This window comes from Folsomia candida, unplaced genomic scaffold (genome assembly GCF_002217175.1).
Source record: "Folsomia candida strain VU population unplaced genomic scaffold, ASM221717v1 Fcan01_Sc001, whole genome shotgun sequence".
In the NCBI taxonomy this organism is placed as follows: Eukaryota; Metazoa; Arthropoda; class Collembola; order Entomobryomorpha; family Isotomidae; genus Folsomia; species Folsomia candida.
Window position 1 is genome coordinate 571,344 of NW_019091193.1, and position 19,141 is coordinate 590,484.

Consider the following 19,141-nt stretch of genomic DNA (forward strand, 5'->3'; position numbering starts at 1 on the left):
CCAATTCTTTCGCATCATTTGGTGTTTCCGATTGTCAGATACCAACGGTGCTATTAATTTATGAAAAAATGGACCTGGGACATTTTAATTAGCATCAATTGATGCAAAAAGGTCGTTAACAGACAGACGGACGGACAAGAGGAATTCAATAGCTCCCGTGCTACGCAGGGTGAGCTAATAAAAGCTTTTTCCTCCCGACATTCTGCACCATTGGTGCGTAGGGCATCCCTTCTCCAATTATTTACTATAAAATTTGTATATTTTAGCCTCAATGGTGGAGAATAATGGAATAAATAGAACTGAAATCTGACATGATTTTGGGGGGAAATAGATGGCCCAATTGTTACGCATCATTAATTTTTGGGGGGAAATAGATGGCACAATTGATACGCATCATTTTTAATAACCAATTGCTCGGTACTAACGGTGCTACTTATTCCAAAATTATAGTCCTATCTCGATCTATTTGCTGAATTAACTTGCACCATTTGCGTACGGATTGTTTGCTACATATGGTGCTCCTCAGACCGGTAATAATGGAGCAGGGACTTATTAATTCGCATCAATTGATGCAAAAAACTCGTCAACAGACAGACGGACAGACGGACAGACGGACGGACAAGAGGAATTCAATAGCTCCCGTGCTATGCAGGGTGAGCTAATAAGGTTCAAATATTTTAATCCGGATTTCTTCAAAGTTAACAAACTCATGTATACATAAATATACGATAATTGTGGTACATCCGTTGTCTCCAACCAAATAAAACAATGCCGTATTGATTACGACCTAAGTAGAGAAACTCCTTTGTTTCCATTTATGAAATCCAGTAGCCTTGTCGGAAGGATAAATGAATTGCATAACAAACTTTCCCATTCTGTAATGAACATTTAAATGCATCACAAACTTATATATGAACACCTCAAATTACAAATTCCATAAAAAACAATTCGCCTCACTTCAGCCTTAAATATTTCGAAGCAGTTACCATGCCAACTAAAAATAAGTTTCCACCAATTTTCTCTCACATTTTCTACCTCCTTTGCCTCCCCATTCTGGTCACCTCGGACTGCTGCCACCGTCAGAAACAATATGGTTGGGTGTGCCGTGGCAGCCCGCCAGACAGCCCCCCACAGTATTCGACCGACTCCATCTGCGCTGACTGCACTCTTCCCACGCCCTACTGCGGCTACGGACCGTGCAATATTTGGGGCTGTGATTGTGAGGGTGGATGTCGAGATTATCCCAGTAAGTGGACATATTTCTACATAAATCGTCTTAAATTTATCCAGCATTCATTTATTAAACAGATGCTACGCCGCTATTTAAAATAATGGACAAAATTAGAAAAAATAGAAAAATTACACTGTTAGAAATGGGGCTACAATTATAACCAAAAAGTGGTTATAAATTTGTCATCGAGTGGTTACAATTGTCACCGGCTAATTATAAAGTTTCGTTGACTTGGTATTAAATTGTCACCAGAGCTAATAAATTTATAACCAGTTGGTGACAAATTTATAACCACGGTGGTAGAGTCACATATTTACGTTTACTTTTTGGTTATAACCGTAATCCCATTTCTAAGAGTGTAGAGATTAAATTGGAAATTAAATTATAAAAATCAAAAGTAAATTATTAGTTATGTAAATATAAGATTTTTTTACATGAAAGTATTTAATTTTTTAATAACGAAGTCACATTTATTTGGTACATAAATGAATCTCGCTAATTTCCATTTTGCGACGACCCAGGGCCCAGAGGACAAACGGCCGCAGATTATGATGCTGTGATGAGGGAGTCAGTGAACGCTGTCATGGCACAATTCGACACGGACAAGGACGGTGGTATTAACATTCATGAGTTTCGTACCATGCGAGACATAATGGACATTGATGTTCTGGAGGAGTTTGAAAATTTGGATGAGAATCAGGATGGATTCATTAAACCGAACGAGATTGATGAGAAGTATACGTAATGATTTTCCCTGTAGATTTTGATCCAAATAAATTTAATTGTTCTTTATATATGTGCATACAGTTTGTGCAGAACATTAAATAAAGAAACATGTTTACACTATAAAACCAAAAGTTAGTGTTATTGATTCATAATTTTTGTCAAATTTTGATTGTGCACCATAATCCCTCAAAATACAAACAATACATGCATATGTACATACATATCAGTACATACATATATATCCCGTCATTCAAATCCATCCTTATTGTTAAAATTGTGGTAAAGTCATATATATACTCCGTTCTGGTATTAATTTAGTGATAACTTCCTACCGGGTTGGTAATGGTTTGTTTCTGAGTGGTCTTTCATCACCTTCACATTACTGAACGGTAATTCTCTTTACGGTACCGGTGGAGTCATATACTTACTCCAGTCAGTAATGATTTAGTACCATACTTTTTTAAAAGTGTACATTTGTGTGTACATACATTGTATCACTGCTTAGCTTGGCCGATTTTCTCACTCCTTGTGAACACTGAAAATGCAAAGTGATTTTCTTCGAGTTCGCCGCATAACGCGTGACAGTCGACAGTCGACACATCATACGCACATCCGAAACATACAAGTATGGGATAAAAACCATTTGTATTCCATGTACTTAATAAGTACTACTTATCAGTTTCTACATATTATCTAGTGAGATGTGATGGGTGCCAAAAACTCACACTGCGAGGATGAGTCACGTCACCTTTTTCCTGCGAAATGTGAGCAAAAATGATCATGCCATGAACAGATATTTATGTATCGTCATCAACTCTGGTCAATGTTTACGGCAGTCGTGCCAAAAACAGGGGGAAATTCCACCAAACTCTCATCCATCCATAAGTATTCAGACACATGAAGCTTGAAGACAAAAAAGGAGTCAAAGTTTTTACTTTTTGTTACCAAAAGTTTGTCAGTTTCTCGCACTAATCGTGCAATTAGTTATGGCCCAATTAACAGGTAAGTATACATTTACATATTTATATGAATTTAAATATCTGCGCTTCACACTTTTTTTCAAATGTAGATTTAGATATATATTTGAATTATAAATTGAAGCATCACCAAAACCATGCCTTGCGCCCAGGAAATATGGTAATAATTGACCAACCGCACCTGCAAAAAGGAAGCTTGTCCAGTCAACCGATTAACAATTTGGGAGACAATTCATCCCCTCCAATTAGCAAGTCGGGCTGGTGGGCTTGTTTAATAGAATTCTGCTGCTCATCAAGCGAGAAATGGGAAAAATCTAAAGAAAAAGAGAAGAGTTCATCCTGTATTGGGTGTGATTGTAAGGGGAATTATGATTACAATTGTTTAAGTGGCTGCGACAATAATGGTGAAGATAGTGTGGGGTGTTGCGACTTTGGCGGGTGCGACTGTGGTGGGTGCGACTTTGGCGGGTGCGACTTTGGCGGGTGCGAATGTGGTGGGTGCGACTGCGGTGGGTGCGACTTTGGCGGTTGCGACTTTGGCGGGTGCGACTGTGGTGGGTGCGACTGCGGTGGGTGCGATTGCGGTGGGTGCGACAGTGGGGGGTGCTAATCCGTAAATACATAAATATCTGGGTTCAAATTATCTATATATCCATTTTTTTACTTTTAATTTTTGTCTCCTTACATATATCTAACAAAACCAAAACCTACTTAGATGTACATAAGTATGTACATACTTATATATTTACATTGTTTGTATGTATAAATGTATGCTAGAAAAATATTTTGCTTAAATTTTATTACTAGTACAAACATAAATTTACATACTATATATAATATTTATTTGTCCACTTAAAAAACGAGAATACATAAACATATGTACGCTTTTTTAAATTTGCCTGAGTTGGAAATTTGTAAACCAAACATTTGATTGTAAATAAATTCAATTCTAAGCAATATTATAATATTTGTACGTATGTATGCATTTCATTACAAATAAGCGATATAATTACATTCAATAATATATGCCTGCTATGCTATTTTTGCTGGTCACCTCATTTCCATATATGTGCATACATATTTACATAATACAATTAAATACTGATGCACTAGCCAATAAAATAGAAGAAATTACTTAACATGGAAGACCCGTATCGCCGAAAATAAGCATATATATTATTCATATCTTTATGCAAACGAGATGACCCACAACAATAATTCTGCTATGTGTACACACATACATACATGTACCTTTAAATAGACTGCTACCCATTTTTAAAACTATTTGAAATTAAATGCAATCTAAATTAAGTAAACTGTACAAAATCCAGAGTAACGCTAATTGAAAAAGAGTATTTGCTTATTATACTGAACTTAGCGTAGCAAACTTCGTACACAATTTTGAATACACTTATTTTCAAAGGGTAGCATTATGTTTAAGAGTGTGTGCATGCATGTAAGTACATACACGGAACATTTTTATGTACATACGTAGAAATAAAATTTCGTTCACGACAGTAATATCTATGTACATGCATACATACAGAGCGTTGCTTTTTTATCTGATAAGGATTTTGACCTTGAATAACCCCGGAACGGTTTGTCGTAGCGGGTCAAAATTTTGAACAGAGGAGCATGTTATCCTCAGATGAGTGTGTGCAAAATTTCAACTCTCTACTTTCAAAAATGCCTCTCCCACAGCCCCCAGAAGTTGAAACACTCATTTTTACTCTTTCCAAATTCTGTCTAAAATATTCGGCCTCGGCAGAAAAATTTTCTTTTTAAGTATCCGAAGCCGAAGAAGTCCATTTGACTTACATCGGGGGATTGTACAGGTATTTCACTATTCAAAGTGATTTTTATCCCCAATCTAGCTTCAAGGTCCTTTGCATAATCTAGGGTCAACTCTGCCATCAGGAAAGACGCTGCGTCATCTTGAAAAATCACCTCATTTATTTTTTTACCTTACAATTTAGGAAAATGTAATTCTAAAAGTGGTTTTAATACACGGTCCACATCATACTTTACAGGTTCCTTCACTTTTTGGGGGACTTTGATAAGTGGGAGGACACCACGATCCGACATTGCACCCACCACCATAAACTTGTTACAAAAGTTCTGCTTACGGAGAAGCACTGACTTTCGTGAATTATTTTCGGCATTTGTCGTGTAGTAAGCTCTTCAAACCCAATTAGTAATTTGTGGGGAAAAGAGTGCTTCGTCAAATGTCACCAATAACAAACTCCTATTCCCTAACAGAAAATTTGAATAAATTTTTTTGCAAAGACGGGCACGATTTTTTTCCTGTTTTTCGGTCAGCTGATGCACACGAGCTACACGACGAAGTCGTTTCTTCAAAATCTTAATTTCTCTTTTCACTGAACGCTTAGACACCCCAACCTTACGGGAAATTTCCTTTTGGGTCGGTGAATTGTCTTTTGAGGTCAAGAGGTCAATTTTCCTAAACACGGTCGGAATTGACACTTTTTTTGCCTTCTTAGAGGGGGTGGTGGTTGCCCTTAACTCAAATTTTCTCGCTTTTTACCTATATTTTTCTATACCTTATTGATTCTAGAATTCGAAACCGTTTTCCTTTCACTTTTAGGATGTTTTGTCTTTCGGCTGTACGAGTACTTAAGTCTGGAAAAAGTTTTTATGACTGTCTCAACTTCTGGGGGCTGTGGGGGAGGCATTTTTCAAGGTAGAGAGTTGAAATTTTGCACACACTCATCTGAGGATAACATGCTCCTCTGTTCAAAATTTTGACCCGCTACGACAAACCGTTCCGGGGTTATTCAAGGTCAAAATCCTTATCAGATAAAAAAGCGACGCTCTGTATTATGTACGCAATGTACAAACACATAACATTGTGGGCTAGGTTAGGTTAACCACAGCGTTATACATATGATGTTGCATGTGCATATTTATTTACATATGACGAATCTTGAAAACATGTTACATTACACATCTTGCATATACTTTCCCCATGAATGCATACAAGAAATTGTACCCATTTAACACACAAGTCAGAACTAAATTCTGCCTTGTGCAAAGTTTAACTCAAACTTTTTTTATCCACGTCGAACTATACACATAAACCAACATGTGCTCACCTTGCCATGTTCGAGTTTTAGTAAAGTTTCAACGACAAAGAGTAGAATTTATGTTCAATAATTAATTTTTTAACAAAAAATGTAGGGGAAAAATCATTCAGCAATGAAATAATTGGATACTTTATAAATATTTACCTCGTAATGGGAAGGGTATCATTTAAATTAAAACATTCCTCATCTTAATAACCACACCAGGGAGAATTATTTGCAGGTAACGTGCATAATTAAATAACTAATAAAAATGGTGTAGTTATTTGCAAAACAGGTGAAAAGAAAGCTTGCAAATGTACATATACAGATGAGGCTAAATTAAAAGTAGGATATTTAATAAGAATTTGATCCTTTTTTTGGCCGGTGCGTTGTAAAAAATTGTTTATAATTCATAGCATTGCTACCTGATTTTGCACTGATCGCAAGATTTTCATTCATACATAACGACTGGACTTTATACACAATTTAAAAAGATAAAAACATTCCTTATGTAATACAATATTCGCTTGTGTCAGGTTTATAAGTACGATAAATAATGGGCGTACTCACGACAACTTCTTATTTCGCATCGCAACTCATTTAGCGAAGATCAAAATATTTCTGTCGTGAGGGGATTCGCAAAATATGACTTCGTAAATCTCTCTAATCTCGCAAATCTACTGAAAAACACAAATTTTAGTATTGTTTCCATAGTTCCATGGATTTCTCTAATTTCTCCTACTGGGGATGGTGAGGATAAGTTTGCGAAATAATCTTGCGAAATAAGAACATGCCCAATTGCTAGGTAAATTTGCGAAGAAAAATCCCATGGTTTTCCAGCAAAATTTTTGCGAAATCTCGCATATCTCGCAAAACTTCGCAAGTTATGTTGCTATGCTCAATTTGCGAGATATGCGAGACATGCGAAGGTTTACGTTAGTACGCTCAATGTGTATATGTATATGTTCGCAAGTATGTACATATGTACATAGTGCATACATAATATGTAAGTACACGCACTAACTTACATACTCATGTACATACGTACATTGTGCATATGTACATATATGTATATATGTATGTACATAAGTATACATGAACATAAATTTTGCTCAATTTTTTCTAGAATACAAATTTGTATTCTAGAAAAAATTGACTCTGATGTATTTATACATCAGAGTGTGTATTTATTGCATCATTTAAATTTTACGCAAATAAATGCATATCGATATACAGTCAATTCAAGATATAAGTAAGCACAAGCACCACCATTTTTTACGGGTGTGTTCACTGTTCATCGTAAATATGTTTATGTTATTATTAGAAAATGCAATTTGCACAATCCATATTACTTAAATATTGATCAATGTGATTGCCAAAGTTCAACCTTGAATTTAAAGTGTATTATTTTATTTCATTGTTTCCTTAAATAGACAACGCTTGGAAACCATGGACCATTTATCGCCGGTTGCTCAAGCCTTATCCAATCCAGTTGTAAGTTGTTACATTTTGCATGCATTTTGCAAAATAAAATATGTATGTAATCATTAAATTTTTCAGTAAATTGCAATTAGAAATTTTTTAAATAATGCCCAACACATGAACACGACCTTACAAATCTAGGAATATGTATCGAATAATTACCAAATAATGGGGGTATTCATTACGAGGTAGAGTGTTCGCATTGAAGCATAATTTTGAAAAACATGCGAACAAAATACATGTGTACTCGCCTTGGAATTTCCAAGTTGGAAATGCGCTATTTCGAATTTTCCAGACAAAATGTTCGTGCTTTTTTTCCCTAACGTTGCTAATGATACGAACAACTCGTAATGACTACCCCCAATATTAGACTATCACCAAAAATTATCCCCCCCATTTTTTTTAGATTCTACAAGAAATCTTCCAGTACAAATCCCTCTCCGGAAAGGACCTCCGTCTCATCTCTAAGCTATGGAACGAAGTAATCCTCTCCCTCCCCCGGCCAAAACTCTGCCTCAAACTGAACCCCTGCATAAAACAAGCCTGCTGCGACCCGTCCAAATTCCTCGACCAAATCTACCCCACCATCTCCACCCCCAAGTTGGCCCGATGGATCAAAATCTCGAAAGGGTGTCAGACCACCCACTTAGACGCCGACAGCAACCACTCGCGGGAGGCGTCCGACATCTCCGCAGCAAAGCTAATTTCCACCATGTGTCAAAAGTACTCGGAAACCATTCAAGAAATCAAGGTCCACTCGAGACTCACCATTCTTCCCACCCTGTACAAAATCCTGGCTAAATCCTGCCCAAAGCTGAAGCGCTTAAGTGTCACGTGTCCCCGTCGGCGGGGCGGGATTGACCCCACCGTCGCCACGTTTGATTCCCCCCTCCCCAAGAAGTTTAAACTTGAATATATCCGCTTCATCCTGGACGACCCGCCCCATACCTTTATGCAACAGATTGTTAACGCCGCGCCAAATTTGAAGACGCTATTCATCGTGGGAAATCTGTACCCTGATTTAGCCAAGACTCCCAACATTTCCCGGCTTTTTCACTACGGCCGAGGCAAAACGGGGCCGGGCGGGTCGAGCCAGGCCTTCAATGGGGATTCGTTGACGAGACTGATTTCGCAAATTGCGAATTCCTTGATCTACTTGAAAATCGGGTTGAACACGGATGAAGGCAAGTATTCCCCGGATACGGCCCCGGATACCTTTTCCCTGCCGGAAAACATGCCGAAATTGAAGGTGCTGCATAACCGATGCGTCGACATTTTTAAATGTCCCGACGAAATGGGGGGATTGATCGGGGCGGCGAAAAAGTTTAAGAATTTGGAGCACATTTTGTTCGGCTGTAGCGCCGCGGCGGGGAAGGAATTGCTGGATAAGTTTTTGGAGGTGTTGTTCAGCTCGAAAGAGGTGTTGTCGAGGGCCGTGAGGAAAATCGTGGTTCAAGACTTGACCGAGAGTTTGGGTCCGTTGGCGAAATTGAGAAATGTTTATCCCACCGTGACGGAGGTGGAGTTATACTTTTTGCATAAGGTGAATGCGCCAGAGGAAATGAATCCAGCCGTGTTTAGCAGTCAGCTCGAGTTGCTACTGCAGATTGGGGGGTTGAAGAAGATTACGCTTAATATGACGATGGACTTGAGCCTTTCGGACTTTGTGAAGGCGCTTTCGGACAATAAGGAGCTATTTAAAGGTGGGTACATTAATGGGTTTGTCGTGCGTGCATAGGTCACAAAATGGGTTGAAAATATTTATAAAGTTGGTGACACAGAAATATTTTTCGCTGTATTTAGATAAGCTACTCTTCTTTGGCTATTATTTCCATACTTATTTTTGTACAATTGCTTAAAATATGTGCATATTTATTGTCGCATAGGAAAAGGACTTAAGCAACTCATGCTTCTCAGAGAGTCTCCCACCAGCGATATTTCGGATGATTTGTACGAGTCTGGAAAAATAGAAAAATATGGTATTAAGAATTTCATCAAAGAGTTTGAGAGCGTCCTTTTCGCCACGAAGGGGCTGGAACTCGTAGTAATTTCCGGCGTGATAGTAAGTATTTTCTTCCGTAATTACGTGCATGCATACTAACTTTTGAATACGTATATATGTACATCAATATGGACATTCAATATGTATGTACATACATGTAAAAAGTAATTGTATACCGACTAATCATGTATGTACACTCTAAATAATTTGGAGACAAATTGACACCCGTGGAGGTACTATAGTGCTCAATTTTTTGGTAATGATTAAGGAGACGTTTTGTCACCAAGGGTAAATACGTAAAAAAATAGCGCATGAAACTTGCATGACGTCGTTATTTAACAAGTTGAAAATTTTTTTTATCTAAATACAAGTTTTTTTTTCATGAAAATACATACATATTTATTGATTTTTTAAATAACAATGTTATCCGAGTTTTTGACTTATTTCCCGTTGGTGACAAAACGTCCTTTAAGTCATTATTGGAAAATAGAGCACTTTATATATTTAGAACCTCCATGGGTGACGATTTGTCCCCAAGTTATTCAGAGTGTAATTTTGCTTTCCTAGTTCCGCGGACCAACGGCGCATCGTATCATAAATTTCATCCGTGATGAAAACTTACCTGTACAATTTTACTAAATACCGGAAATATCTACTGATTGGGATCGCTCTTTTCGTCATATTACCGTACGAGTCGTACGGTACGTAAAACGCGTCAAGTTTTTTTCTTCAACCTGCTTCGATCGTATTTAATTTATTGGCAGGTCAAAAATGTCAAATTTTCTAGCAAACGATGCACATCACTAATTTTGAATAGATATTCCAGGATTTTTGTACTTTGTTAGTCCTACGTCGTCGTTGTCGTTTTTATAGATATGAACATTAGCAGTTTAAAGTTAGCAAATTGTGTAGTTTTAGATCTACATATAAGTTTTTTATTGATTTAACTTATTTGTTAGATAAATATATATGTATATGCATATGAATAGCATGTATGCATACCAACACAGAATTTTTATATGTCCAACAATACAATTAGTTTTATGTAGAAATTCGCAAGTATGTTACAAACCTAATAAAAGTTTGAAAACGATAAGTGAAGGCTTTATGGTACATACATAAAAATGTATTTTGCATGAAATCCAGCGTTCCAACTTTCTGAATTAGGTACATAATTGTAAAAACATTCGGTCAATGTCTCAGATAAATACATGTTTCACAAATTTGGCAACTCATTTAGTAAGTAGGTATGTACATCATATCATAGTTTACAAACTAAAAATACGGGCAAAATTTTGATTGCACAAAATTCTCATGACTTTCAAAAAATTTTCCGAAATTATTTACATCTATACTTGCAATTCAAGTTGTGAATTTGGTTTGTTACTTGTTTTTGTGTGCTGATGTATTGAATCTGTTTGATGCTAATTGCTAGGTATGATTTTCGCATTTTTGCAACAAAAGGAGCAGCGCATATTGAATATGTACATATGCGCACATTTACTGCAAACTTTGTTTAATTTATTGCATTTTATCATATTAATATTTATTAATGATTAATTAAAATTGTTACAATTGTTAAAGTGGGTTTAATCCATGCAATTGTTGGAAATCATCACTGTCCATTTTATGCAAAGGTGACCAAAAAGGTTTGGATTTGGAAGGGTTTGAAAGTGGCGGAAAATCTGCCCCCAACGACCGGAACGACAGGACCGACCTCTTCTTCCAATCCGTTCGATTCCATAACTCGGGTCACGTTGGTCCCGGTTATGACAATCCTGTATTGAAAATTTGCAATATTTATTTGCCAACACGATTACATATATTTCGCAAAATATATTTTTTGCATACTCAGTGGTCGCGCTTCCTCCAAAAGCTTCATACAACCGGACGCAGATCGTGTCCACCGTGGTATCCGTTGGTTTCGAAACCTTGACCGCTTCCACCACAACGGCGGGATTAGTCGTGGTCACAAAGTTGGCGGGAAGTCTGAGAAGGAAAAAAAAATTGTGCAAAAATCATGTGCAAAATTTGTGCAAGTGTGTACTCACTGCGCATTCGGCATTGTAGTTGGAAGCAATGGGACATTATTTGAGCCGAGAACATTCAGCTCGTACGCTTTCCGGATAAGGTCAGCCTCTTGGAATGAACCTGTTCAAATAAAATTTGCATACATAGACAATTTGCACGGAAAATTTGCATTCGCCAATTTTTGTACTTGCCACCTTTATGCGGCATGACGGCGTAGTAGATGTAATGCTTGTGCATGTCTGCCATCCCGTCGGGATTCTTGGGCGATTTCAGCAGTGAAAGCTGCACGTGGTTGTCGCGCACGTGCCAGCCGTACTTCGAGTCGGTGATGACTGATATGCCCTTGTCCGCTTGGGAAATGTCCATCCATCTACATAAATAATGCAAATGTGTAATTAATTAGGCAAAAAATAGGAGGGGAATTTAATTTGTTTACTTGTGCCCGCAAACTTCAAATTTGGCCATGTCCCAAGACGTATTCATGTGGGTGGGCCGCTTGGCGTGACCGTATTGGATTTCAAAGGTTGCATCGCGGGACAAAACGTCGACGGGAAATTCGACCTTTAACAATTTCCTGTTTTCTTTCCAGTCAACGATGGTGTAGCTGTGGAAAAAATGTGGCGTTTATGATTTTTTTGAAATTATGAACCTGGCAAATTTTTGCGGGTTGATTGAGGTAACAATTTTTACCCCAATAGAGATAAAATTTGTAAGAAATTTAAGCTTTGGAGCAAACTATGTATAATAAATAGGGGTATTCAATACGAGTTTGCATTATTGCAACATTGGCTAAAAAATCGAAGTTAGGAAGTTTACAGGAAATAGTGGCTTGAAAATTCATTTGCGAAATTGCGCATCTCCGAACCTAGCATTTAGGATTAGTTCACAAGGTATTTATAAAATTATTTTGCACTGCGAACTCATAATGAATACCATCAATGTCTTACAACGGATTTCAGAAAATATGAAAAATTTCGTGCGCGGTTATTGCTATCTTTTGATAAGCACTCGTTACCATAGCGATGGAGGCGTTCGTTCATTTCTATGCAAATTTTTCATGTAACTTACTACTCCAAGAGGGGACTATCCGCTCGCATGATCGTGTAGCGCGTGAAGGTACTCTTTTCCTCGCCTGCGCCAAATTCTACGCCCCACTTGTACCCACCGACGATGGGGCCGGTTCCAAAGTTGACGACTTCTTGCGTTGTCAGCAAATTTGGCGGGATCCGTCTCGTCTCCAAGTGATAGTCCATCACGTCCCAAGCGTCCCAGTAAAGGGGTACCTGCAAAATTTTACAACCGTTATTTTGCAAATTCCTCATTAAAAATTTGCACAAATATTAAATATGCACATACGTCATCATAGTAGTACAGCATTCCTGGGCTGATTCCTTTCTGGAGGTGATCATTGAAGGCGGGGATTTTGTTAACCCCGTCGAAAAAGAGACGCTCCGTAGGAACTCGGGTGACTGGGTCGACCTCCACTTCCAGAGTTAGTTGACCATTGGAAAATGTTCCGAACCAATTTGTACCGCCGTCGGCTGGGGAAATACAAAGGTTAATTTGATCATGCACAGTTAGTTTTGTACATACTGCACATTTTGATTTGCAATTTTTTGGGGAAATTGGTTTGTCGCAGATTTATAAAAACATCTTTGAAGATACTGCCGAAAGATATGTACGAAGTTCTGAATTTGTTTGTACGTATTACTACGTATGTATGTACTTTGTTAAGGCCATGAAACTTTCTGGATTATAATCAAGGTTTAAGTTTAATACAACTTCAAAACTTTTTCAGAATTTGTTGCCAGAAAATAACGAAAATTTTAAAATACATAATTTACAACAAGGTACAAGTTACATTTTTTAAACTTTTGTAAATTGTAACTGAATAATATAGTCTAACTGTATAATATAGTATATAACTGTACGTATGTATCTTGTAAATGACTCCGTGGTGTTTAGTTTGTATGCACATAATTTTTGGGGCCATGTGAGGGTTATGCACTTAACTATCGCAAAAACTATGTAAACATGCGAATTTTTGCACAAAATACTTACGGACGAACGTAACCTCCACGGCGGGCGCCTCCGCTATAAACTGAGAATACCCAGAACCCCGCAGGTTAACAATTGCAGCGGAAAAGGTGCTCGGAACGCGGTATCGTCCCTCCTCCTCCCGTTCGAAGGGGGTCGTTTCCAACTGTACGGTTTGAACGTTAGGCCCCGTCGGAGGTTGCTCGGGTGCGGTTGGCTTCATGAAAACGACGCCTTTCACGTCCCACGGGAGACAGTTGTAGATCGCTCTGTTCGTCCCGGTGCCAATGAGGAGGCCGTTGTATCTGGTCCGGATATCGGTCAAGGTGGTCATGACACGTTCGTAGTACTCCCACGCGTCAATGGCCACGTATTCGATGCAGGATCCCGGCAAAACGTCGTGGAACTGGTTGAGGAGGAAGTCCTTCCAGGCGACGTCGACAAGTAGCATGTCGCTAAAAGAGGAAATTAACTGGATTAGAGATTTATTTATTTTGTCGGCAGTACAATTCAAAATAAGTTTATCTGTTTTTTGAAATCGACGATGCGAAATGTTTTGTACACATTTTAAATTTGCATGGTTTTCGAATTTTTTGTAATGTATCGGAATGCTTTGGAAATCCGCAGATTTTTTTGCAAATTACCCAGGATATTTTGGGTATAGTAAAGTTACGCAAAGTTCAAACCGGGTATTACGCAATTACTGTTGAAGATATGAATGCATGGTGGAGAATAGAAGTGAGTCTAGTCAACCGGGTAAACCCGACCCGACCCGGGTTCTGGTGGATCGGATTTTCAAAATATTTGATCCGACTCATCTCCATCGGAGAATGCACTTACGCCCGAATTACTGCCTCTGACGCTTGTCCGGAGCTGTACGCTTGCGCCATGAGCAGTTCGACTTCTCTAAAGAAAAACTCGCACTTTCGGTTATACCATTTTATCCGAGCCTGGAAAATTTTAAATTTCCAAATTATTTACAAGTTAACATTCTATAAATATCCTGATAATTTTTTTACCTGGCTTGTATAAGTGCCATTGTGAAGCTCCAAATACAACTCGCCGACCCATTTGTAAAATTTATCTTGTTCAGTGGCCAGGGCATCGAAGAAGGTGTTGCTGTCGCTGAAAAGGACTCTGTTGAAAAGAAAAATTATGAAAATTCATGAAAAACCGGGTAAAATTGATAGAATTTGAATATGTACTTTGGCATCCCATCCACATTTTGGACTCGAATGATTCGTTCGATAAATTCACGGGTGGGGCCACCTCCTCCGTCTGCAGAAAAATACAAGGTGTCTTTTATCCGGGAATTATATCAAAATTGGTTCATTTCTTTTACCTCCATTGCCGTAGAGGAAAACGCCCGTGTTTGAACGCCCCTTATCCAAAGAGTTGTTTTGCGAGTTGAGAAAATCACTGACGCTGAAAAATTGAAATTTTTTAAAAAATTTTATTAATTTTAATAGTTTAAAAAGTTTAATTATTAAAGTTTAATTAAAGTTTAATTGCGTGATAAAAAATATTTTTCTCGGGTGTGTATTTACTTGCAGTTCATATTGTAACTGTCGCCGGGGGGAAAGTGTACCAAAACTTGGGACCCGTCAATCCCCTCCCACCAAAAGTTGTGGCTTGGAAATTTATTTACCTAGAGTTCACTTGATATATGTTATTCGATTTTTTAAGAAATTCGAAATTGTATTTTTACCAAGGACCATGACATCTTTTGCGTCAGGAAGCGATCAATCTTGACATGCTGTAATAATAATAGTAAAATATTAATTAACATTGTCTCATAAATTATACCCGGGTAACATTCACAAACCTTCAACATTTGCGGAATTTGGGCCGAATATCCGAACGTGTCCGGAAGCCAGAACTCTTTGGAAATGTACTGCGGGCCAAATTTGTCTTGAAAATATTTCTGTCCGTAATAATATTGACGCATGAAAGCTTCCCCGCTGAATTTAAAACAATTTTTTAATCGTGTTATAAAAATGGAAGTATAAATAGGTAAATGTGGAAAACAATTAATTTAAAAATAACTAACTTGGGAATATTTCCATCCTAAAATGTTAAAAAAGTGGAAATTTTTAAAAGTGTCATTTAAATTAAATATTTATTTCAAAATCGCATACCATTTCGATCCAAGTACCTCCCACGGGTACGAACTGACCGCCCAAAACCTTGTCGTGAATTTCTTGAAACACGTCAGGATAAAATTTTTCTACCCATTCGTATTGTTGGGCCTGAAAAATTTAAAGTTTGTGTAAGAGACAGTTCATAAATTATGCAAAAATTATGCAAAGACGGCGATTTTTTAGACACCCCTCCCCCTATGTAGCCTCTAATTGGAGCTAATAAGACCCTCCCCCCTCCCCTCACTCGAGTTCCATGCATAATTTATGAACATCCCCAGAAAGAAAAAAAAAGTTACACGAAAATTTACTGTTTATGAAAAACATCTTTCAGTCAGTAAAAAAGTTTATGCATAGCGAAACATCCAGAGTTTTGCATAACAACGTCTCTTGTGTAGACATAAAACCGACAACTTTTTTCATCCAGATTCTCCCTACTTACCGACGACACGACAAATTTATACTGCGGATATTCTTCCATCAATCGCATCTGAGCGGAGAAAGATCGTGCACACTTTCGAATAGTTTCGTCATATGGCCACAACCAGGCGGAATCTGATATGAAATTACGTTACTTGTTTACACGTGGACAAAATTATGCGAAATTGCTTGACTCACCGATATGACAATGTCCCATAGCATGCAAGGTGTGCGACTTTTCTCCAGTTTTCTGGTTAAAAAATGCTGTCGCAAGTGCTCTGCATTTCCTGTTTTGGGGTGTACAATTAAATATATTAAATCTCAATATGCCCCACTTTAATTATATATTGTCCACTCACGTAACGTTTGCCACACTGTCGCTGTCTTGCAGCGTGGTGACGATCTCGTTAGCGACGAACATAGCTTGCTGAAATATGTATGTGTAGGGGGAAATGTGAAATATTGCTTTGTGGAAATATGAGATATTTATTTGTGGTGGGTTACGTACATAGCCGATGTGCGAGTCCCCCAGTCTATCCGCCATTTGGTACAGCATATCAATATCCACGCGCAAGTTGAAATTCTCTCGGTTAAAGATGACAAGATCGACCCGGCCAAAGCCGTAAAATCGGTTACGATCCTCCGGTGCTGTTATGGATAAAGTGGATTTATAATTGCAAATTAAAGATCAAACAAAGATAATAGGAAGATCCTTAAAATATGTAACGAACCAATCATATCCCCCGCCCCGGCCCCGAACATGTCATTGCAAGCCATTTCGACATAGAATTCCCTCCGATCCGTCGCCGTCCAGCTGTCGGATACTTTATATTCTTCCCGATAACCGGGAGAAATTCCCTAAAAATAAAATTATAAAATTACGCTCATATTAATTATTTACATATGTATATGCAAATTTGTAGCTGGGAAAATTTAAGTAAAGTTCTGTATAAATTTCTAACCTGAAGAACGTTAAGGTCCGTATCGCACACGGTGGCTTCCGTTCCGGAAGAGAACCTAAAGTGGACTTCCTTTCCCAACCAGGACGCCGGAGGTTGAGGAAATCTCACCTGAAATTAGTTATTAATTAGTGAAACATGCAAATTAATGTACGAAAATGTACATATTTATGTAGGTAACTCGTGTTAATTTACATGAAACCAATGTGTCGTCCAGGTAGGACCTAAGTAAATTAGGAGGAGAAATAGTAAGTACATTTACTATTATTTGTATGTAGAAAATATATTTTGCACTTGCATAAATATCTATCACCGTTCAAAATTTAATCTTTTTATCAAATCAACAGTAATACTCCGGGTGAAAACCCAACTGCTGGATTTTCACCCGAAAAAATTACCGAAAAAAACGAAAAACTTCTGCATATCTCTTCTGCCGACCTTAAATATTTATCTAATTCTGAAGAAAATAGGCAAGTTTTTAAAAATACATATGTATAGATTTGCATATGAAATTCAATTCCATCCAACTTTTTTTAAAAAGAAGTACACAAATTTTGTACTAATCTAAAATTTCTAAATTTACTTAAGAGGTATCTCTAACCAAATCGTTGCCCTGGTTGGACATCGGTATAAGTCGCATTCAAGATATCTTCCTTGGTGTAATTTTGCCAAGATCCGTGCGGTCCAGGAATTGGGAAGTGTTGAAGCACTAAATTGTGAGAATTATGTAAATATTATTTCAACAATTTCCCCTTAAAAATAATTAAATCTGATTTTAAGTAATTAATTACACTCCGTTTCCAAAACCTCTCCCCAAACTTTGTTGTTTTGCCACCCGATATCACGGAACAACCCGTCACGGTAAAACCCCGAAATTTTCCCCATCGTTGTCTGCCGATTTTTATGAATCGGGGCACGAACTTCGTTAAGCGACATTTTCGTATAATTTCGACCGGAAATATCCAGTCAGACGCGAAATGCAATGAAATTGGAAAAAATGTGACGTCTTTAGCCTTCAATTGGTTAGTGACGACTGCGTTGAAGTTTTAGGAGGACGCGATGCTTTATAATTTTTTTCGTTAAATAATTACGCCCCGTCTGACTAAATATGAGCATCAATTGTTTTCTGGATTAATTATCTACTCGAGTAAACAAAGACGGAGTAGATGAGTGCAAAAGAGTGGGTTTAAAAAATGAGGTGTATTTAGAATTGAACGTAACGTGACACACAGGACGGAAAGAGATAATAAGGTCGTTAACTGGGGAGAGGACAATACAATGTGAATGATTTTGGGGATCAATTGAAAGTCAATGGAGGTGGTGGCAAGATAAGCAGGATTTTTGGTAATTATTTACATTGTTTTAAGCAATAAGTTCAGTTTACTAGCTGGATTCTGGTAATATTGGGATGAGGGAACGTACAAAAAGTATGGGATATTTTTTTTAAAGAAAATTTTGACCCCAATTTCCATGATGAATCGACATGGTATCGTATCATTGAGATGAGAATGCTATAACATTTTAATGTTCACATGCACGGTCCCTTGTCGTTTATTTTTTTTTTGAAGAATTTCGATTTATGCATAAGTTGTAATTTGCGAATCAATAAACATGATATTTTTTGTGTGGTGTTCCTAATGTGATTAAAGTTAAAAATGTTAAAAATAATTAGTGACTTTAAATTTCTGAGAAATAAAATAACCAAGTTTATGCAGGATTCCGTTTACATGATGATCATTTTTTGAACTGGATAAATATACATAAGCACATACATAATAGATATGCAGAAGAAGATATTTATGTAATAGTGAGTGGTGGATATGTACTATTCTGAAGTTCTTCTTGCAAAAAAGTTGCCTAATTGATTCTGTAATTATACATAATTCCACATATCTGTGAGTGGAAAACCTTGCCTGACAAGGCGTCGCATTTCTAGTCGGATTTTTGATTGATTATCAATGTCCGTCCAGACGAGGGTAGGGCAGTGAACCACAGTCACCAGTTGTTTTTACACAAAAATTAAAGTGGGCGTTTAAACGAGAATGTTGACTAATC

General features: G+C 37.6%; 2 protein-coding genes across 4 annotated transcripts; one reads left to right on the plus strand and one right to left on the minus strand.

Moving 5' to 3' along the window:
- The first annotated feature begins 6,016 nt into the window (after positions 1-6,016).
- On the plus strand, positions 6,017-10,597 carry LOC110858871. 2 transcript variants are annotated; one of them, XM_022107759.2, is made up of 5 exons: positions 6,017-6,258; positions 7,451-7,511; positions 7,906-9,202; positions 9,386-9,561; positions 10,069-10,597. In XM_022107759.2, exons 2-5 carry the CDS (start codon positions 7,467-7,469, stop codon positions 10,138-10,140), a joined length of 1,590 nt encoding a protein of 529 aa, XP_021963451.1. In that variant the 5' UTR covers positions 6,017-6,258; positions 7,451-7,466; the 3' UTR covers positions 10,141-10,597. The 2 variants fall into 2 exon arrangements, with proteins under 2 accessions (XP_021963451.1, XP_021963455.1); XM_022107763.2 differs by lacking the exon at positions 6,017-6,258 and adding an exon at positions 6,688-6,822.
- Positions 10,598-10,984: 387 nt separating this feature from the next.
- Positions 10,985-18,135, minus strand: LOC110841607 (alpha-mannosidase 2C1). 2 transcript variants are annotated; one of them, XM_022087291.2, is made up of 26 exons: positions 17,878-18,135; positions 17,688-17,795; positions 17,282-17,310; positions 17,090-17,197; positions 16,859-16,985; positions 16,636-16,775; positions 16,487-16,554; positions 16,326-16,414; positions 16,150-16,262; positions 15,708-15,818; positions 15,620-15,636; positions 15,395-15,530; positions 15,278-15,325; positions 15,117-15,217; positions 14,912-14,994; positions 14,775-14,847; positions 14,589-14,706; positions 14,410-14,519; positions 13,594-14,024; positions 12,889-13,073; positions 12,601-12,815; positions 11,969-12,136; positions 11,724-11,902; positions 11,553-11,652; positions 11,353-11,490; positions 10,985-11,279 (listed from the first exon to the last, which is right to left on the minus strand). In XM_022087291.2, exons 1-26 carry the CDS (start codon positions 18,020-18,022, stop codon positions 11,129-11,131), a joined length of 3,291 nt encoding a protein of 1,096 aa, XP_021942983.1. In that variant the 5' UTR covers positions 18,023-18,135; the 3' UTR covers positions 10,985-11,128. The 2 variants fall into 2 exon arrangements, with proteins under 2 accessions (XP_021942983.1, XP_021942984.1); XM_022087292.2 differs by having other exon boundaries at positions 11,727-11,902; positions 17,878-18,134.
- Positions 18,136-19,141: the final 1,006 nt, after the last annotated feature.